Source organism: Panicum virgatum, chromosome 7K (genome assembly GCF_016808335.1).
Source record: "Panicum virgatum strain AP13 chromosome 7K, P.virgatum_v5, whole genome shotgun sequence".
Lineage (NCBI taxonomy): Eukaryota > Viridiplantae > Streptophyta > Magnoliopsida > Poales > Poaceae > Panicum > Panicum virgatum.
In genome coordinates, this window is record NC_053142.1 from 27,173,640 (window position 1) to 27,196,942 (window position 23,303).

General features: G+C 42.7%; 1 protein-coding gene across 1 annotated transcript; it reads right to left on the reverse strand.

Annotated features, from left to right (window-relative positions):
• Positions 1-7,643: 7,643 nt before the first annotated feature.
• On the reverse strand, positions 7,644-20,350 carry LOC120640704 (dynamin-related protein 3A-like). Its single transcript, XM_039916615.1, has 20 exons — positions 19,939-20,350; positions 18,473-18,755; positions 18,345-18,373; positions 18,166-18,267; positions 17,623-17,691; positions 17,470-17,529; positions 17,140-17,253; positions 16,452-16,500; positions 15,256-15,362; positions 14,396-14,488; positions 14,220-14,312; positions 14,003-14,140; positions 13,093-13,206; positions 12,212-12,316; positions 12,074-12,089; positions 10,087-10,178; positions 9,855-9,995; positions 8,568-8,620; positions 8,375-8,474; positions 7,644-8,305 (listed from the first exon to the last, which is right to left on the reverse strand). The coding sequence occupies exons 1-20, from the start codon at positions 20,284-20,286 to the stop codon at positions 8,132-8,134; spliced, it is 2,280 nt and encodes a 759-aa protein (XP_039772549.1). The 5' UTR covers positions 20,287-20,350; the 3' UTR covers positions 7,644-8,131.
• Between the last annotated feature and the right edge of the window lie 2,953 nt (positions 20,351-23,303).

Here is a 23,303-nt window from a genome sequence, read left to right on the forward strand (position 1 = left end):
TGGGCGGACCGGTCTGACCGGTTTCGCCGACCGGTCTGACCGGTGCAGGCAGAGAACTCGCGAAGACCTAGAACAGCGAGCTCGGGAGGGACCCCGTCGGAGCTCGTGATCGTAGGGTTGCTCTGAGGTCGGCAGGCCACTCATAATGTCTTCAAACGCTGCCAGGGCGAAGGAAGAAAGCAATCTAGGGTTGGAAAAATCTAGGGTTTGAGAGATAAAAGTAATGCGATTTTTTGTATTGATTCGATTGGGAATCACCTCAATCGGCCTTAGCCTTTATATTTATAGACTGAGGAAGACGTACCCCTTCACGAGTAGGATTACATGAGGACTCTTTATAAAAAACCTAATTCTACTCGGACTGTACAGACCCGACCGGTCTGACCGGCCGGCCCGACCGCTCAGACCGGTCGGCCTCAGCATATGCCAAATTTGGCTGTCAACAGTACCCTACTAAGTTATAGAGATATCCGTCAAAACGGTTTTCATATTGAAACCGGTGATGACAATAATGAGGAATTTCTCCTCTTTACTAAACATAACGGGTATAGCAAACAAATTGTTTAACAAATTCCTTCCTACCCGTCCGGATTGTACTACACATACATTAAACCCTACCACATGTTGCGTATAAGGTAATTTTTCAAAATATTGATACATTCAAAACTTGGCATGACCACCTTGACCATCCTAGTGTAGGGATGATGAGAAAAATTATCAACAATTCAAATGGTCATGAGTTAAATATTGCAAAATTTCCCAAATCTTCAGATTTTATGTGCACTTCATGCGCTACAGGGAAACTGATTTTACGTGCATCACACGTTAAAATTCAAAATGAGCCACTCAAATTCCTTGAACGCATTCAAGGTGACATATGTGGCCCCATACAACCTACGTCTGGACCTTTCAGGTACTTCATGATTCTAATAGATGCATCTACTAGATGGTCTCATGTGTGTCTTTTATCCACACGTAGCCATGCTTTCGCAAAGATTATTGCTCAAGTCATTAGACTTAGAGCACAAAATTCTGAACATAAAAAATTCTCAATTCCAATGGACAATGCTGCTGAATTTTTCTCAAAGGCTTTCAATGATTATTGTATGGCTTTAGGAATTCAAGTTCAACACTTTGTCCCACATGTCCATACATAAAATGGTTTAGCAGAATCTCTTATTAAGAGAATTAAACTCATTGCAAGACCATTACTACAAAATTGCAACCTTCCAATTTCATGTTGGGGTCATGCAGTCTTACACGCTGCAGACTTAATTCAATTGCGACCAACTACATATCATGTAGTCTCACCTATGCAATTAGTACGTGGGAATACACCAAATATTTCTCATCTACGAAAATTCGGTTGCGCAGTGTACGTACCGACCTCACTATCTAAGCATACCGCTATGGGCCCACACAGGAAACTGGGATCTATGTGGGGTTTCAATCACCATCGATTATTAAATACCTCGAACCCCTCACACGGGACCTATTCACGGCCCGGTATGCTGTTTGCATATTCAATGAGAACCATTTCCCGGTATTAGGGGAGATTACAAGTACCAAAGTGAATGCCAGGAAATTAATTGGGATGCCCAAGGCATTTCCTCCTCAGATCCACGTACTCAAGAAACTGAACAAGTTCAGAAAATCATAAATTTGCAACATATTGTAAATAATCTGTCAGAATCATTTACTGATTATAAGGGTGTCACAAAGTCCTCTTTATCTAGAGTTGAAAACGGGACGGGAAAATCCCGTCCCGACCGGCTCCGTTTACCGTCTAACCCGACTGTAGACCGTTTTCTCGAGAAAAACAGGAAAAAACGGGAAAACGGGCGGGAACGGGAACGGAATCGGTTCGGGTGTTTTCCCAATCGTATTCACGGTTCCCGTTTTCACGCAGGAAAATTCCCGAATTTGTGGGCTTCAACTTCAATTTCAGCCCATTCTTCCTTGGCCCACGGGCTCAGTCCCCGCGCCCCCGCCACAGCACCCCAACCGGCCCAGCAATCTTATCCTTCACCCTCACTCCCTCAGTCCCAACCCTAGCCGCCACACGCACCCCTCTCCTCCGCTGCCCACCGCCGCACGCCAGCACTCCTCTGCGGCTCTGCTCCACCACGAGCCACACGCCAGCACTCCTCTGCGGCTCTGCTCCACCACGAGCCACACGCCAGCACCCTCTACTCCGCCGCACGTCGCCAACTGCAAGCCGGCACCCCTCCTCCACCGCATGTCACCCATCGCTGCACGAAGATGCCCGGTCCGGCCATCCCGCCGTGCGCCCGTGCGGGCATCCCCAGACGCTAGACCCCACTCCCTGCGCTGCGCAGCCACACCCATATCCTAGGACCCAAGGTGGCCCCTCTGCTTGGTTGCTTGTGGCCTGCCGGGAAGGTGCCCAGGCCGCGCACGGCAGCTCAGAGGACCACGCACCTCAATTGAAAGTATGTCTTGATGTGTGTCAGTGTGTGATGTGTATGGCAGTAAATACGTGCATCAATGTTCTTATCTAGTGATCCATGATCTGCCTGTCTCGTTGATTTGTGATGTATGCATGGCTGTAACCAACGCTTTGAGCTAAATTTTTGAAGTGGTTACATGTGTCTCTATTCCCGATCGTAATTGACATTTTCCCGATCGTAATCGGCATGTTCTCGATCGATATGTTCCGTTCCCAATATCCCGTAATATCGAATTCTTTTTCCCGTCCGTCTTTCCCGTTTCCATTTCCGTTCCCGACAAAATAATACAGGAACAGTTAGGGAGTTTTCCCGACTGTTCCCGACCGTTTGCATCCCTATCTTTATCATGTACGGAATGCACCTGAAAGAGTAGAGGTACTAAACAAAAACATTCAACTCCTCCCGCTTCCAAATAAGAGGGGGAGAAGTACGACTACTCCCAAGGATGATGCTTAAACGAAGTGTTAGAGGATTTCATAGACTAAATCTACAAAATCAGTAAATACAAGCCAACCTAAAGTTGGTAGACACCCAAAAGTGGATACAAATCCCATACCAGGACCAAATCCACAACCCGAATCAATGGTGCACCCAAATATTGATCCTGGGACGTCGGAACACCCTAACTCCACAGTCCCTAACTCCACAGTCTTAGGAAACGACGAGTCACACAAAGGGGTGAAAGAAATTTCCATCAATTACATTGACTCTGAAGAATCATACGATCGTAAGACTACTGTTGTCAACATATATTTCTCCGCTGCAATTGCAGAAATCTTCCTAAACGATGCAGATCCCAAGACCATGGCAGAGTGCAAAAAACGCTCGGACTGGACTCAATGGAAAGAAGCAATTCAAGATGAGATAGCCACACTCACTAAAAGAGAGGTATTCACATTTGCAATACCTACACCTCTCAAAGTCTTCACTGTGGTATTCAAATGGGTTTTCATATGAAAACGGAATGAAAACAACGAGATAGTGAGATATAAAGCGAGACTAGTAGCACAAGAGTTCACGCAGAGACCCGGCATTGATTACAATGAAACCTATTCTCTAGTAATGAGTCAAATTACTTTCCGATGCTTGATATCATTGGCTGTTCAAAATCATCTATCTATGCAGTTAATGAATGTAGTGACAGCATATCTTTATGGGTCACTTAATTTGAACATATACATAAAGGTTCCTGATGGAATCCAATTTCGAATCCAAACGCGCGCAAATCGCAACATGTATTGTGTAAAGCTTAAAAAGACACTATATGGCTTAAAGCAATCGGGATGAATGTGGTACAACCAACTAAGTGAGTTCCTTCTTAAGAAGGGATACACAAATAATGATGATTGCCCATGTGTTTTCACTAAGAAATCTTCAATGGGATTCTGCATTATATCCGTGTATGTTGATGATTTGAATATCATTGGCAACCCAAAGGATATAGAATAAGCACGCAATCACCTCACGACGGAATTTGAGATGAAGGATTTGGGTAAGACCAAATATTGCTTAGATTTACAACTTGAGCACCTTCCTTCAGGAATACTAGTGCATCAATCAGTCTATATCCAAAAAAATATTGGAGAAATTCAGGATGGATAAATCGTATCCATCAAAAACCTTGATGGTTGCTTGTTCTCTAGAAATGGAGAAAGACCAATTTAAACCTCGAGAAAAGGGAGAAAAGATACTGGGACCCGAGGTTCCATATCTCAGCGCTATTGGAGCACTTATGTATCTTGCAAATAGCACCAGGACGGATATCACATTTGCAGTAAATTTACTAGCTAGACATAGTGCTCAACCTACTTAGCGTCATTGGACGGGAGTAAAGAATATCTTCAGATATCTCAATGGCACAAAGGATCTAGGTTTATTTTTTAAGAAAAAACTTGATCACAATATGATTGGATATACAGATGCTGGTTATCTATCTAATCCCCATAATGGTAAATCCCAAACAGGATTTGTATTCCTATATGGGGGTACTGCTATTTCATAGAAGTCTTCTAAGCAAACTCTCACGGCGACCTCTACTAATCACTCTGAAATCATTGCACTATATGAGGCATCACGTGAATGTGTATGGCTTCGCAGAGTGATTAACCACATATTACAGTCATGGGGTATTGGTTCAATCAAATCACCTACAATTATCTATGAACATAATTTTCCTTGTGTTACACAGATGCAAACAGGTTACATAAAGAGCAATATAACCAAGCACATTACTCCTAATCTGTTTTATCCCTATGAATTGCAAGAAAACGGAGAAATAAACATCTTGCAAATTAAGTCATGTGATAATCTTGCTGACCTCTTTACTAAGTCCTTACCAACTTCTATATTTCAAAAATGTGTACATGATATTGGTCTGCGACGACTTCGAGATTTGCAAGAATTAGGGGGATACATCCCATAGATGCTAACCTATACCTGCATTATATTATACTCTTTTCTTTAACGAGGTAATATTGACATAAGCATGTGTCGTATTTTCTATTTTGACATAAGCATGTGTCGTATTTTCTATTTTCCCCACCGGGGTTTTTGTAGGAAATATCAAATACACATATTGCCCTCACAACTTATCCATGATTTTTCCCTGAAAAGGTTTTTCATGTGAAGTTATTCAAGAGGCAATATCAATAATATGTCATCATAATTTCTCCTAATTTTCCTACTGGGTTTTTAAAGGAGTTTTAGCGACGTATCATTATATAATACTCTTCATATTTTCTCCTGAAAAGGTTTTTGAGGAGTTATATATATGTGTCGTATCTCCAATACTTTTTCCCCACAGGGTTTTTTTGGATACCAATGACATAGTGGTTTATTCAAATCACAAACCTTATGCTATTTTCTCCTTATTTTTGTATAAGGTTTAAAGGAGTTTTTATGGCATACCCATATAGTCCTCAGATTTTTCCCACAGGGTTTTTCGAGGAATCTCAGTTCAAAGCTACATTGATCTCAAAGAAGATTCGATCAAGGGGGAGTGTTACGAACAGACGTCTCCTCATGGACAGACACCTATTCAAGGAGACGCCTCTTCACAAGTGATCTCATCCATCCAATGAGGCAGTTAGATTATATTAGCAGTTAATCTTTCCCAAAAGACTTGTCCTTTGGGGAAACTGTATGTCCGTACGGACACACCCCTTGGAGATGTGTCCCTTCACCATGTATATAAACATTTTCTGAGATCAATGAAATGACTGTTCTTCCCATTCACTTGTTCATTTACATTTCACATTCAATAAACATAATAACATCCCTCGCATGTGTTGCAGCTACGGCCGCAGCAACTAGAAAATGAGTCGGCATACCGACTTGACTTCAATTCTAGATCAAGTAGCTAGTAACAGATAGGCTCAGTCATGTGATTGGGGCTGCAAGTGCAGAACGAACATAGCGATAGGCTCACAGTAGGTCATGTGGTAAATAGTTGAGCTTTTACTCGATGGAGTCGATGGCATCCCCGTATCAACTTTCTTAAGAACATCTATGTACACCTATAAGTTCACTGCTCGATCACTTGAAGTTATGTCATTCATGTAGCCAACAACTCATAGACCCGGCCGGCTCTTTTCTACAAGGGAGGTTTCACTAGCTATCATACCCGACCCCTCACTTTTTACGCCACCACGGCCTTGCTGCTTGTAGTTCTGGCACACTGCAACTGCATGTTTAAATGTAACTCTACTGCCCATCGTATGCAGCATTTGCATCTAAATTAAACCAAACTTGAAGCCAGCGGGGTGGAACTCGAACAAACATGCATAGAGTTTGCGTAGAGGTGAGAGAGAGAGGTGACGGCCTGCTCACACTTGCAGATAGGGAATCGGAGACATGGGGAAAGAAGCGATTACGCAGCAGAGAAAATCTGCTCCGACTTTTATCCAGTTAAGCTCAGGCACCACTGTTCAGAGGATCTGCTCAGATATGACCGCGTCCCAGAACTTCTTAAAGGTTACATCCAACGTAGCCATGTGATGAGTGCTTAGATTAGAGAACAACAAAGACATGTCTTGCTGGAATTCTTGCTTGCTAAGGTTGTCACTTGGATACTCTTCTTTTTCTTTGGCGCCAATCGCTCTTTCTCCCCCTTCTCGCTGCTACAGTGAGAAAGGGCGAAAAGCGGTCGAGCGCCTTTTCCTCCGACGATCCGCCAGCCCCCTCTCCTCCGGCGGTCCTTGGGACGCTTGAGTCGAGAGGGGTGCCCGGCTCCTCGGCAGGTGGAAGCTGTATAGCTGTCGCTCTAGGTGTCTAGCTGTAGATCCCGGCGGCGGAGGTAGTCCCCGCCTAGGGTTAGGTCTCCCCTGTGCTTCTTCGGTGGTGGTGGCGGCTCGACGGCGCTTCCTCCGGCGTCTGCCACAGGGGTCTTGCTTCTCCTTCTTGTCGGCGTGGCTTCAAGCGGCGCTGATGGGGACGAGTTTTGGTTCCTCCGAGGCGGATACGGCGTCTTCTCTGGTGGTCTCGTGAGGTCGGTCTTCTTCCACTCTGGCGGCGGCGTCATCTTTCTCGTTGGAGGTGGGAAGCTTTTGCTACACCGGGGAGGCACCGGCGGTCGAGTGCCCATCAATTTCGGCGACGTTCCCGTGAGGTGTGTTCCTATCCTTTTGCAGAGGGGTGGGATTTCTCGTCATCCCTGGTGATGGCGTGTCTGTCCAGGTTGCTGTTGGCGACGGCGGACGCTTGGGTCGCCGGTCCATGGGCCGGCGGCGGCGGATCTCTCTGCTCCTCCTTTTCTTCTTGTCTTGATGCCCGATGGGCGTTCATCGACTGCGACTCATGCTGGAGGGAGCTCTGGGCGACGATTCTTGCGGCAGATCCATGCGTTGGAATCAAGGAGACGGGAGGTGGCTCTTGCTCGGCGACTGCGGCCCTCGCCGGCGACCGGGATGTTCAGTATTGCAAGGGTCTCTCTGGAAGTTTGGGGGTCAATGATGTAATTTCCTTTGTTTCCAGGGTGTCTTTGTAAGAATCCAGGGATGTACTGTGCAACTATCTTAATATACTTCCTCTTCGCAAAAAAATAAGGTTGCCATGGATAATAAATTGAAAAATCAAACCAGCAATTTTTTTTTAGAAAAGGGAGATATTCCAGCCTCTGCAAGCGCACACAGCCAGCAAACCAGCAATTAAAGTGTGGTAACAGGATCCACACTATTCAAGCTAAGATCATGACTTAAGTTATAACTGGGAACTGGTGACCAACCATGATCACATGAGTTCGTACAGTAATACCGCTTACATGATGCATGGTCTTGTTTACAAGTTTGTATAGATACACTTCTGCAACTTCGCAATTGCATGTCATACGTCTCAATCTCTCATCATTCCAACAGATGTCCTCATTCTCCGAGGCAACAAAAAATTGATACCTGGGCTAGTTGAACACTGGTCTATACAACTACCCTGTTACCCCTATTCACTTGCATATATCTGCCTTGTCCTGGCAACTTCAGCAATACGTAATGAGGGCTCTCCATCAGCAATAGCTTCCGACTAGAAAGCAAACAGCTTGCTAGCAAATAAATGGCATTTACAGGTTCAAGCTCATCGCCCACAAATTCCTTGGCAGGATCATGACCACGCGGGAAGCCATGCTCCTTTGGGGTCCACGTACAAATATAATGCCACTGACACATGCTGGTTTATATGACTAGATGAGATGTTTGGTGTGCACCATAGCGATTAGGGGAAGATGTGAAGATGCCATTTGGACCATCCTCACCGAGTCCATGGATTTTTGGCAGCCCAGTTGCATGTCCAGCAAGGTCGTAGCCCTTCTCAATCTTTTCAGCTTCAAGGGGAAATTCTTCAAGTGTCTAAAAAATACAAATGTTAAAACATTGCAGGAAAGATAAAAAGATGAACAATGAACAAACTGTGAATACCCTGTGTGCCTGCTCAAGAACTTCAAGTGTTTCTTGAATGCGCTGCCGTCTGATAAGTACTTCGTCAGTTTCCCTCATCAATTCATTGAGCAGGTTCTCTCTGCACAACACGTCATCGTTTAAGAATAATTCATATGTAAACAGATGTAGTTAGAACACTTAAAGAGAACTGTTCGTAAGTTTAAAACTGCACCTGTATAGTTTGCGAATTAAAAAATTGTGCAGATCCCGCTTTGTATAGTTCACCTGTTTAAAAATAAAGCTGTCAAACAGCAGTTTCACTAATACACAGTAACCCAAGGTTACATCCTGGTTGAACAAGGATCAACAAATGATCGACAATGGCTTCTTCTTTTTCTTTTGAAGAAAATTGACAATGGCTTCAGAGAACATTATCTTAGTACATGCAAGAATATGTTCAATATGAGATGCTATTGAAAGTAATAATAATTTAACCGCTATCTGCAACATGCACCAAAGGGCCTCTAGCCTAACGGTTAGAGCACCTAAGTAGCATGTCCTGGGTTCGACTCTAGGTGAGAGTGATTTAAACGAGGCTGGATTAAAAAAATCCCTAACCGGCTGTTTCACCTTATACGTGCGACAACTGTGGTTGTGGTTGGCTTTAGTAAAATGCAAGTGGCTCACATGTACTGGACACCTTTGGCGCGTCCAGGCAACCGGCCTTTGGAACCTTTTTTCGACCGGGCCAGGAAAGGCTTCTTCTTAGTGTAAAGCCGTGGAGGCGGCATTCCCCCACCACTCACTATCCTAAATAGCTAGTTCTGCTATAGCTCTCCGAAACCTCAAAAGTCAAACTGTACCAAAAACAACCATCGCACTATCTATGGCCATGAAATAGACCACTATCAACTATCAACACTACAGCCAAACACCATGTAGCTGTAATATCTGGCGTTATGTCACTTTATGTTTTTCTCATTCTCACTGCATGATGCCAACACATGTAACGGAAAACATGTTGTACCAAGTTATGAAAAATGGATTAATTTCAACTTAAGATACAGATGGTACACCAAGTAATCATATTTTAATCAACAATATAAGTTGTATAACAAAAACATTCATGTATACATATTAGAAATCTATTGGACTATAATTCCCTTGAGCTCATTTTTCTTTTAGATTTTACAAATATATTAAGTACTTTCACATACTACAGAAGCTGCATTTGGCATGAAATTTAACCAATTTTATGTATTATTACATATTGTTCTGTCTGATATATAAGCTTAAGATTCTCACTCCTATGTCCTGATAAGACAGCAATTCTAAGTACTAGGTTTAGAAAAATCATCTAAGTAGGGTTGCTTCAACTTCAAGGACTAGAACTTTATCTTGACCTTTACCCAAGGAGATTAAATATCATAACCTTAGAATTACTGCATGAGAAAGCAGGAAGTATATAATACCAAAGTAATTTTTACTGGTATCACAGAATTGAGGAAGGCAAACTTACCAGAAAGTGCATTACAGCCTTTGGGATTGCATCCTCGATACTTTTTCTGACAATGTCATAGTACGATTTGATCAATAGTTTCACAATAGCTACCTCCGTTGCATCCTGCTCAGTTTCTGATGGTTTCAATGTGATGGGTGGCTGGTACAAACATGTAGAGCATTCAGATGTTAAAAATTAAAACTACATGGATTCCAACTTCTTATGCTCACTTGTGACCGTAAACTCTTACCTCTTTTAGCTGAATGATAGAGTGTAATTTGCTTGATGGACTCCCACTTAACTGTGAATTACCCATCTGACTTCCACCAGTCAGACTTGTTCCTGTATTTTCAAAGTAAGGTGATAACATAAAAGACAATTTTGAGCTACAGCATTCAAATTAATTTGTACACTGCAATTTGCAACTCTAGAAGAGGATAGCATGGTACTTTTGAAGAGAACATACTGTAGGATAAAAGATTAGCCATCTCATATACTACTATTACCATGTTGTAACTCAGAGTGCAATTTAGGTAATTGTTTAAGAAATTGGACAATTGTATATCTAATCTAACCTCATCGCTCATTAAAGCAAACAAATAGATTTATCAACCAATAAGTATTCATGTTATGTAGCTTTCCACTGAGTCAAACCTTAAAACCTCCATTGCTCAGGAGAATAAAGGATATACTATTAAACAACTACCGCTCCAGGTCCCACTGTAACTGATTGAAACTCATTTTAAACAAACATGGGGCTTTGGACTGTTTCCACTTCTTGGTAAAGAAGCATGGCTTACAATAAATTGGCTGTTTCTTCAGACACTATGAAAATTGGGAAAAAAATAAGTAGGATGGTCATCCACAAGATTATCTCTATTCAGTTTAGGGCATTTGCAGCTGGATGATAATTCACCATCTGAACATGCCAGGAATAAATAGCCAAACCACCCCGAAATGAACTCAAACCTCACACAGAACTCAACAAGTGGGCATAGTACTGAGTTATTCATAGAATAAACAGTTGGTTGAATTGTTATTAAAAAAATTGGTTGACCTAAAATATGATTATATATAAATTAGTGCAATAGTGGCTCAAGAGTAAATGATACTGCTTTAGGGCCTGTTTGGCAGGGCTCCGGCTCCTCCAAAAACAGCTCCGGCTCTGGCTCCTCCAATGGAGCGGCTTCTCTGGTGGAGCTGGAGCCATTTTAGAAAACGTTTGGCAAAACAGCTTCACTTGTTGGATTGAGGTGGTAAAAAGTCTAAATTGTCCTTTTTTTCTTTTTTTTTCCTCCTTTTTCCTTTTCTTTTTTCCTCTTCTTATCTATTTTCTTTCCCTTTCTTTTTTTCTCCTCTCTCTTATCCAGTCGCCGGCCCCTTCCTCGCATTGCCCAGCCCCGCCGCCTCCTCCGCCGCTTGGCCTCCTCCTTCAAGCGGCGGCCCCCCGCGCCTCCTCCACTCGCCGGCGGCGGCCTGCGCCTTCTCCTCCTCCTCCAATCGCGGCGGCCCGCGCCGCCGCCTCCTCCAATCGCGGCGACCCGCGCCTCCTCCACCCAAAGCACCGGCGGCCGGCACCTGCTCCTCCCCGCGGCCGCCGTCGGCCACCTCCTCCGCGCGGCCGCCGCCGGCCACATCCTCCCCGGCCAGCAGAGCACGCCCCTAGGCTCGCCGCCGGCCACCTCGTCCCGGCCCTGCAGGCCGCACCCGTTGGCTTGCCGCTGGACCCTACTCGCGGCCGCTGCCACACCTCCCCATGGCTGCCGGAGGCCACGGCCTCCCCACGGACCGCACGCCCCTGCGACGTCGTCGGCCGGCCACCTCCCCGCGAACCGCGCCCCGGCGAGCCCCATCCGGGGGCAGGGCTGGCAAAAGGGCATGGAGGAGCCACGGGAGCCGGACGGAGCCACGATTTCGTGGCTCCACCTCGCCAGATCCGCTCCAGTCAGCGGGATTCGAGGGGCTCCAAGCTGCTCCAAGGTTGGAGCCATCCCTGAAAATGCCGTTTGGGAGGGCTCCAGCAGAAGCCGGTGTTGGAGCCGGAGCTGAAGCCCTCCCAAACAGGGCCTTAAAATGAACACTGCACACAAACAGATGCCATATCTAATCTAATGAATGAAAATAAAAATCAACTAAATGCAACCCAAATCAACATTGTGCTAGCACAGACATACACAATAATAAAATCCATAGAGTGAAAGGAATGTGATTAGCATAACTACAGGTGAGCAATTTACCTGCATCCATATCACCCTGCAATCCCAATCAAGCAGAAACAGACGACAGGCAATGAAGTCATGCAAAAAAAAAATAGTAAATACCTTCATACCTAGAAAAGGCAAACAAAAAAATAATAGTATTTATATTCTGCTAGCCTGTTCAGATGTAGCTCTTCTGTTAGCATCTCTTGCGAAAACAGCACGTGACTTTTGGCCTCTTTCAGCTGTTAATTGTATCTCAGAGCCAACGCTAGTACCATCCTACAGCCAAATGGTAAGCAGCAATGATTTTGTGCCATGAATGCTTTGAAATAAGTAATATCCCATGAACCTCTATCAGGATTCAGAGCCTATCTATCAAGGCGCGGACAGTCTCACATGAGGTATGTGCCTTGTGCTTGATATTCAACCCCTACCCCAACCCACGCCATATCAATCCAGTAATCCGCATAGGTTTCAGGGTAATCATGCCAATTGAAACATTTTTTCTCAATTAACCACTTATTTGATTAGTGTACCATGGAATTGCTATCGAACAGAAAATATGAGCAATTGTAAATAAAATTAAGGAGTAAAGTACGCCAGCAGTCCCAAAACTTGGGTTATAATTGAGGCCTTAAACTACTAAAATGCAGTTCTGGATCCCTAAATGTAGCATGCCAATTTGATCATCTGTCTTCCTATCTCTCCTGTTGTTGACTCGCTGTTGACAACGGGGACACCTCTCTCACCCTACAGCTCAGCCATCACCATTTATTGCTTTTCTCTTGATGGTTATACACTAAATTGGGAGATTTCGATATCAAGCACCGCACTTACTTTAGGGACCCTGGTGTATTCTATTCCAAAATAAACTAACTTTTTGTAGCAGAGCAGTACAGAACATTCAGGTACAGGAGAAATGAAAGGCAATGTGCAAGATTTTAGTTGCAAAGGTACAAGCCCAACATTATAGCATTAAGGCCCATTAATTTTCTCTTTAATCTCTTCAATAAGTGGATGCAACATTACAAAATATAATGTGGAAACAGAACTACCTTATGAACGGATAGTGATGCTGATGTTTTGGGAGGTAGAACCTCATGCTTAGCAAGCTCAACAACCTTGGTGCCCCCAACAAAGCTTGGATGCGAAGTATTTATATAGTCCATCTGAGACAGGTGTACAAAACTTGTAAGTACCCAAAAAACATACGAAAATAAACAATGTTCCAGAAAACGCTAGGCGCTAGCCTACTGACTAGAGCCTAGGAAGGTTAAACATAGGTTAAATTAACGTAGATTAAGCATAGGTTAAACGTAGATGTTAGGCCTCCGTTTAGTGTTTAATCTCGATTAAATGATGTTTAATAACTTTTTTTGAACCTTGAAAATAAACAAGAATACAGATATTAAATATGTGAATGCATAACAGCACAAGTGCAGGTTAAACCAATCGATTCCATATTAGCATGTATATGCAATTTATAGAGATCCCAAATTCAACAAAAAAAATTAAAAAAATGTTCAGTGAAGGAGTAGGAAGCTAATCAAACATCTAACTAGTAACTAGCGCAATTTGTTGCCAGTGAGACATGGGAAATTTAACAGCACTGGATGGAGAGATAGTCTGGACATGAGTACATGACAGATGCTGGCCTCGTAAAAACAACATTATTTCTTGGAAGGGGAAAATGAAACTCTTCCAAAATACTATACAAAAGAAGAAAAACTCTCTGTGATTCAACAAGATTTAAGCAACATTACTACTTTGAAAAGGATACAGATATCCAATAGTGCACAGTGAATATATTTGATGCTAAATAATTTTCAATGTGAAAGATATCCAGTGGTTAATGATTACCTTTTGCTAGAAGAATACAACTGAGACAAACGACTCTTTTTATGGGAGCAATCCAATGGTTGCCTATAATTGGAAGATCAGAACTTAGGGAAAGTAAGCACTTGCCTCCATTTCAATGATATGGGTTATCATTGTTTCTGCCGGTCGAAGACCGTCTCTCAAGAAACTGCTAACAACTTCACTCATCCGCTTTTTAAGAATTGGAAATTTCTGAAGCTCACTGGTTAAGCAACCATGGCTAATCTGCATCCATTAGGATATTTTGAACAGTTTAAGTAACAATTCAGAGAATATAAGCATACAACAGAGTTATGACACATACTTTGATTAACTCATCATAGATAAATTGGGCACACTGAAGACTTGGATCGAGTAGACGACCTATCTGCTTTCGCACAAGAATCTCAAATGGCACCTAGAACTCCACAGAAAAACATAAGGAGTTAGGTAAAAAGGACACAGATTAGAAATACAAACATAATCTAGCCAAACACAAACCTCGGGCAGAAACATAGCACCTTTTGGGCCACCAGAATTCTGGATGGTAGTGCGGATATCTTCATCAGTAATACTCTTGCAAGGATCAACTTCCTGCTTGTACAAGCAGATAATTAAGAGCTGCAAACTACCCAAAATCCAGATAAAATAACGATGCATATCCTTGCTACTGAAATGGTGGAAATAGAAAACGGTTTGTTCTATGGAAAGACATCAGACCCGATCAATTCAGATTGATAGGAAAAATTCCAACACATCCAAAGGGATATCCCCAGCCATCCATACAAAGCATAAAGTAGCTTGCGATGGCATACAGTAAGGATACATAATAATGTGACAGCACAAAACTATGACATTGACAATCTAGAAATAGACTGAAAGGTATTATTCTACAATGGACTGCACAGCACTTGTATCCCGAAGCATGTTGGTAAGGAGAAGTATGAAGTCAGACTTAGCAGCCAAAAGATAATTTGACCACAGTTTAACTGCCCTTGGATAACTAATACATGATACAACTTAATCTGATAAGTGTTCAACACCAGGACTGCAGGAAAATTCTCATAGCTACAGCAAGAACCTAAAGGAGCACATCTCATTTTAACTATATTTTCAGTAACATAAAGTTTATCAAAAGACCTAGCTTAGTCTACATGAAAACAAAAAGGTGAAATTGCATCATTAACTAAAGGTTGTGATCCACTGTGATTTTGTCCTATTAAAAAATTAGCACACTGCTTCAATATCCATTTCTCAACCCGTTTCAGAATTCTCATCCTCACGCTCTTAGTGATTACTAAGTCATCCTCACACTCACACGCTTTCTAGCTAAGTATGTAAAGTTGATGCTTTTTACAAACCTCTAGACTCTTGACAAATATTGACTGAAAAATGTAATGAATCCTTGCTCCACCAGAAAGTTTATCTGTTGAAACCCTATTTTTTCCCTCCACCATGGAAGAAAAAGCTGAAAATAAGGGGGAAACAATGTTAAAATAATATAGCATTGAAAGAATTAAACTGGAAGATAAATAGAAGAGATAAATGGAGGACATCACATTGCATGAGCAACAACCTTACAAATATTCCTTTACATCCAATGGGACAACAAAAGTTTTGTTGCACCAGCAAATACGGCATCATCATAATAGAAACTTGTGCTTCTAATATCAAAATAAGGTGCCAAATGAAACATTGTAATTAAGGTGCTAGTTGAAGAGAGTAGGGCAGGGGTTAATAGGAAGTTAGAGCTGTGGAGACGCACGTTAGAGTCGAAAGGATTCAGACTTAGTAGGACCAAGACCGAGTACATGATGTGCGATTTCAGCGCGACTAGGCATGAGGGGGGAGACGTTAGTCTAGATGGGCAAGTGGTGGTCCAGAAAGATACTTTTCGGTATTTAGGATCGGTGCTACAAAAGGATGGCGACATTGATGAAGATGTTAGGCATAGAATTTCAGCTGGCTGGTTGAAATGGCGGCAAGCTTTTGGCATCCTTTGTGACAAGAGGGTGCCACAAAAGCTAAAAGGCAAATTCTATAGGACAGCAATTCGTCCGGCGAAGTTATACGGTGCTGAATGTTGGCCTACAAAAAGGCGACATGTGCAGCAACTGAGTGTAGCAGAGATGTGGATATTGCGGTGGTTTTGCGGGCACACAAGGAGAGATAGAGTCCGGAACGAAGTTATTCGGGATAGGGTCGGGGTGGCACCAATTGAGGAGAAACTTACTCAGCATCGGCTGAGATGGTTTGGACATGTCCAACGAAGGCCTCCTGAGGCGCCGGTGCGTAATGGGGTTCTTGAGCGGGTCGATAATGTAAAGAGGGGTAAAGGTAGACCTAAACTGACGTGGGATGAGTTGGTTAAAAGAGACCTTAAGGATTGGAATATCTCTAAAGAGATAGCTTTGGATAGGAGCGCTTGGAGACTAGCTATCAATGTGCCTGAACCTTGAACTTATTTCTTTCGGGTTTCATCTCTAGCCTACCCCAACTTGCTTGGGAAAAAAAGCTATGTTGTTGTTGTTGTATGAAGCCAGAACAAATTTCTCACCTTCACAATATTTTCTCAATATATTCAATAGTTTAACTCCCTGACCAGCCTGCATCCATCAAGATCAAAAAATTAAGATTAAAAAGCTAATGGTGTAACTACAGTATATTTCAAAAGGTTACACAAATGTGTTGAATATTATATTAAAATCATTTCAAGAAAATACTCTAATTTTATCACTTTTAAGGTCCATTTGTTAAATGTGTTATCTTCTGACTGCCACATCCCACTTATAGAAATGTCATGTGAATCACCACATAGATTGCCTCATCAACCATAGCGGCATGACCTGAGTGACAAGGGAAACAATGCAGTATAACCAAGTAGATATGTATGAGTCTCCTGTCAGAAGGCAGTCAGATGACAAAAGGTTTAAATCTTATTATTTCTAGTAGATTTGTGTAGTGTTCACTCAAAGAGAAACACAGACCAACATGTGCTTGAGATAGGAGACCAAGAAAGAACATGAGACTATGGTAATGAAAGAAATCACACATTTGCAAGACATATTCAAGTGGTTAAAACAGAATAGAGCACATGATACCCATGTTATGTGATTCTCATGTGAAGACCATTTAACAAATAGCAAAGGTATATATAGTTAATACATCTTAGTGCACAATGTCAATCCATCAGGATGCAAGTATTACAGTTTGAGAAGTATGGAGACATCTATCAATGTAATTACCGCTGATTCTACAGTATCACCATAGGCAGCATGTTCCTTCGCGACTGCTACCAACTGAGCATTTATGCGAGTTTTCAAGCCTGGAAGCATATCTGTGATGTGCTTTAGTAGAATCTACAAAAAAAACGACCACAATAAACCATAATCAGTTGATTGACATTATTTGTAGAAACATCACAAATGTAAACAAAGGTGGTTATCAAATGTGAAACCTTTTCCAAGAAACATGAATTTTAATATTTATTCAGAATATTAACAGATAAAATACAGGGTGGAAAAAAAAGTGCATACAAAGGCAAAGTATAATGAGTAGATATTTAACAGTAATACCATATTTAGCTTCTTGGCCAATTGAGGAATACCACAACAATGTGCAAGACCATGATAAGCCTGTTAAGCACAAAAAGATGAAAACAAATTAAGGTAAAGTGCCAATCCACAATAGAAAACATTGCAGAGATAAAATTGAATTTCGTGACATACAGGTAGAGTCGAGAAGAACTTCTCCTCAAAAGCAAGTGCATCTTTGACGCTTCGGTTAAAGTTGATATCCTGTTGTAATCAACTAGTTAAAAGTAACAACATAAAACTTTAGCAAAACAGCTAAGCAGGTAACAAAACCCTACTTTTAAGATCATGATCATAAACTCAAAAAAAAATGTTATAGCATATAACCAGTATTTCCAATATCAGAAATTTAATTTGTCATTAATAAATGACAATGACCTCCAAAGATTATTTCCAGGATACACAAAATCAAGATACTTTAAAACTGAATTATTCAATACAAGTTGCGAAAACTGAATTATTCAATACAAGTTGCGTGAAATTAAACATAATGCTTCCTTGTGCTTGCAGGACGTTATCAATCAAGCATTACATGAGAGGATATAGAACAAACTACTACAACAACAAAGCTGTTCATCCCAATCAATATCGTGACAGATGGCTATAGAAATAACTAGTAACGAGGGGGGAAATTAACAATGAAATATATCAAGGCCTGCGGTTTGTCAAGGAATGTACCTCCTGGCTGCGATTTACAAGACCTACATAACCAAGCTTGAGTGGGATCACATTTCCCAGCAAGAAGTTCCGAGCATCAGTGCCCCTATCCATGATATCTAGCTAAAGAAATTGAAACCAGTTTATCAAATCAAAGTGATCATAAAGAAATCAAAGGATTTGTGTACGGTAAAAGATACCTTGGTGATAACACCAATTGTACGAGACCCTGCCAGTAAAACAGCAAGCAGTTAAACGTTTAAACATAACTAGCTGACCATTACATAGGAACTAGCAATCAAATGCATTATTTAAGTTGCTTAAGTACCATCAGGATCAGCAAGCCTTGCCAGTTGGAGTGCATCAGAATTAGCTAAATCTGCATTTGCTGGAGAGACAGCCAAGATAATACAACTTGGATGCTTAATGTATTGCATGATCATTGTCCTTATTCTTGACTCAATATCACTAGGCTGGTCTCCAACTGGCACCCGTGTTATTCCAGGGAGATCAACCAAGGTGATGTCTAGGACATTTGGTGAAAAGATTTTCAAACGAATTTGTTTCTCAGAAACCCCTTTGTTGTCTCCAGCTTCTTTGTCCGTTTCAAGCTGAAAGCAATCAATTTCTTTTATCATGCTAGAACATAGGAAAGCATACAAGAAATGTTTCAAGAATTGTTTCACACGTGTTATCAATGGAAAAGAGTCGAATAAGATCAATAAAAAATTATATAGCATAGTCCCATGTGTTAAGGCCCATATACTATATGCCCATGAGGTCCTTTATATGGTGCTATCTCCACTATTGGAGATCTTATCATTCCAAATCCCCAAGGTTAGTAACACCATGGAGTTCAATAACAGTGTCCATAAAGTAAGGTAAATAACAAAAGAAAGAAGGAATGAAGTAAAATGTTAACAATTTAACTGGTTGTTGCAGCGACTTTTAAAAAACTAATGCACCAAGCACAAACAAAACCAGTTCAAAATGCAGTGGACAGTATCGGTACTAAGCAAGTAGATTCTTGCAATATTGGTTAACTTCCAGCGCATCATGTAGCACTCCTCGTCGAGTAAACAGGAGCTAACATCATGTAGCTGTCTCACTCAACAAAGCACATTTTCTAAGTACGAAAAGCAAAATATGCACTCTTGCCAAACCTCAGCTGCTCAGCAGCAGTGCAGCACAGCATAGGAAGCAAGTACACAAGACTGCTGAAATGTTCTATACACCGTAGCCTGGCAAATTATTATTATCATGTATGACCCCATCGCATGGTAAAGGCCATCATCTCTATCATTTGATTTGAGTAGATAAATGGCTAACAAGTGAAACTGCAAAGATAGGAATTAAGCAAATCTAGTCCAATACAAATGCATAATAACATTCAAGTGACTGGTGTTGTGGTGCTGGGCAAAAAGAAAAACAAAAAGCCACTGCCAAGTTTAGACATGGTCATCAACTTTTCCATGTACAGGAATAGACAAATGCACGAGGGTTGACCACAGCTCGCTAAAAGTGCACAGAAGTCTTCATACTAAGATAGTACTAAAAGAAACATGAACCCACCAAATTTAGCTAAAATTTCCTTTTGTTAGTTTTTACCAATAATATTTACAAATATAAATACGCAAATTATAGGAACTGCAGGTTCAGAATGGCTGTAGGTGTACCCAAAGAAAATCCCCTCTCAGCTAAACAGATCTGTTCGAACTCAAGCATTGAACCAAATAAATCGCCTAAATGCAGCAGAAAGCGAACCTGCAGCAACCATAGCAAAACGGCACATACCTGGATCTCGCGCTTGATCTGTTCGAAATCGTGGAACCGGCGGCCGGGGGCGTGGAGGAACTCCCCCCATTCCTCGGGGGCCGAGTGGCGCACGAGCTGGAGCACGAGAGGACGGCGCGTGCAGATGTCGGGGCCCCGCGGGAGGAAGTCGCGGCCGACGAGCGCCTCCAGCACGCTGGACTTGCCGCTGCTCTGCCCGCCGATCGCCGCCACCTGCGGCAGCTCCAGGCTGGCGGCGGCGTCGCCGTCCAGTCGTGCGATGATGTCCTGCAGGCTGTTGACTAGCGGGATCACCGCCTGCCCCACAGTCTCAGGTGCTGCCTCCGCCGCCGCCGCCGACTTCGCCATCGCCGCCGACAGAGTAGGGTTTTCGGAGATGAGCGATTGAGGGGAGGGCGCGAGGGTTTTCTTCTTTTTTTTATCTTTTATGGGTTTATAGTAAGGTTTTTTTTTAATTCAGTCTTAGTAAAGTTTTGATTTTGTGTGCTTGGTGTGAGGTACCGGCCGCGAAAATACAGCGGAAGCTGCCATTTTGCGAATTTTGAATTCCGAATAAAATAGAGTGGTTTATCTCTTTACGCTTTTTCATATCTATATCTATATAGTTGAAAAAACTAGCAATATTTGCTCGTGCATTACCATAATGGATATCATGTATTGTAAATATTGTGTGATTGTATTTCTGATCAAGATCAACTTTTATACGTGAGGTCACATCCTGATCCAGGGCATAGCAGTCATGTAGCACTCTAGTCGTGTTATTGCTAAAATCCAACTAGGACGAACCTAAAAAGGATGTACCGGTCGCCGCTAATTTTTTTTATGATAAATTTTCTTTCACATTCACTCTGTTCAGCTGGCTGTGGGTGATCGTCGGTGCTGATTTATTATGAGAAAAGTATTGTTGTCTAGCTGGTGGATGATGGCTGTTGCTGATTTGATGTGAGAAAAAAATACTACTGACTGGTTGGCTGAGAAGTCAGTGAATAGAGTGTTTATTGCCTTTTGCTTTCTTTCTATGATTGTAACCGAGCATATATTTCATTAAGAGATGCGTGGTTGGGTCTTAATATATATGTTTCGGATCCACCTATCACTTATACATATACATGTTGAATCGAATCAATTTTCTAGTGGAAACATTGCATACTTCAGAGGTAAAGAAAGAATATGCCTACATTTAAGTTCTTCACGGAGCAATATTTTAAGTAAGGTTTCTTTCTCAAATTTCAAAGCACCATACAGATGCAAATGCTTATAAATATGCATAGACATTTATTTATGTACACAATCTTATTCTTATGAGCACTTTAGAGCTACTGAGTCCACAAAACACACGTAATCTAGCCCTATAACACCTTTGTGAGAGAATGAGCCAGCACATCTCAATATTGCGGAAATATCAGAACCAGAAAAAAAAAGGTTAGCGGTTGGGTTAGAGTTAGTAGGCCAGGTAGGGTCTGGTCCGTTTACGGGCTGGGCCTGTTAGCCGGTTTTAACAGGCCTAGTTAGAGGGTTAGGGGCCAAGGCATGAAAAACGGAGAATCGAGGACCGAACAGAAAAATCGAGAACTGAAGCCGAAACGAACCGAAACTGAGAATTTCGGTTCTATTTTTATTCCTAGTTCTCAGGAACTGAAGTAGTCGGTTTCGGTTTCTAGGTTGGTTACCCGAAAAACCGAGCACATCATGCATTCAGCCCACGAAGACATGAAACTGGGCTAAGGCCCCATCAAAACCCTAACATACCCGTCCACCCCACCCCCCAGTCGGCCAGCCCCAGACCTCCCTTGGCCGCCCACCCCTGACACCCTAGACCCAGACCCCCGACCCGGCCGGCGAACCCCCAAGGCGGCGAGGCCACGACGCGGCAACCGCGGCACCCAGCTGCTCGCCGCCGCTAGCTCCGCCCAGTGCCCGGCCGGCCGCCAGTGCTTCCTCCTCCACCAGGCCTCGTCGCCTCGTCGCCACATCCGACTCCAGGCCCGTCTCTCCACCCGGCCGCCACCGCCCGTCAATCCCCGCCTGGATCCGGCACTCGCATCCAGCTACCGCCCGGCCGCCACCGCTTCGTCCTCCACACTTCTCCCGGCGCACGAGTGAGGGGCGGCGGCGCACACCTCGTCGGCCAGAGCGGGTGCGGCGTCGGACACCACTTGAGGTGTGCGACTCGGTGGCACTGTTGCAATGCTTATCTCGATAGCCGTGCGGCGAGCTCCTGCATGGCTCGGCGGCGCCGCAGCGACCCCTCCGCTCAACTTTTTTTTTGATTTTGTGAACTGTGTTGAGAGATGGTTTCAGTTCCTTCGGGTAGAACGGAACCAAACCGAACTAACCAAAACCGAATTTGCTCATTCCTGTTTATGAAGCGAATTGATCGGTTCTTATTTTCTCGGAACCGAACTTCTGCAGGAACCAAAGATCGGTTCGGTTCTAACCGAATGCCCAGGGCTAGTTAGGGAAGGTTAGTAGAGATAGAATTAGGTCAAATTTGAACTGCACACACACTACTAGAAAACGGATCTTTAGCACCGGTTGAAGAAGCCATTTGGTACCGGTTTTCCAACCGCCACCCACAAACCGAGACCATTGGCTCGGGTCTAGGATACCGGGTTTCCCAGCCGGTGCCTTTGGCACCCATAGGTACCGGTTGGTAAAACCAACCGGTGCCTTTGAGGCTGCCACGCTGACGCAAGCGTGCAGCCTCTTTGGTACATGTTGGTGTTTCCAACCTGTACCAAAGTGTTTTCTCCGTTTATCCCAAATTTCTTTTTTATTTGTTTTGTTTATTCTTTGAGAATTGCTATGCGTACCCGATCGAGCGATACAGTACTATACGTATACGTCCATCTGTTGTGTTAGAGTTCAAAGAATATTCGAAATTAACTAAAAATCAAAGTCAAGCATTTAGTTAAGTTAGCTAGCAATTACAATATATATACAAATATATAAACAGCACGACATCACATTTAAAAATATTTACAAATATATAAGTCATGTTTGTACTGCAGTTTCTAATCCCTCAAGAGTTTGAAGAGGACACTCTATTGATGTGTCCATCATGGTAGAACTCGCCTCTAGGATCCAGGATCTCCTTCACAATGAATCCTGCGAGTTGCTCGCACACAGCGTTAATCCGATCAACATCGAAAGAAGCCATGTAGATTTGCGACATCTATCATTTTTTTAAAAGATGGATATATATTAATTCACCACGTTAGTATAATTAATTGAACGTAGTTGAGAACGGTATGGACATACTCTGGCTTCCTCCGAAGTTTCTTTCCCGCATTCTACTAGACCATGTATGTAGTCGCATACATACTACCCACACCAATCAGTTTCTTGTTGTCTCGCACACTGTA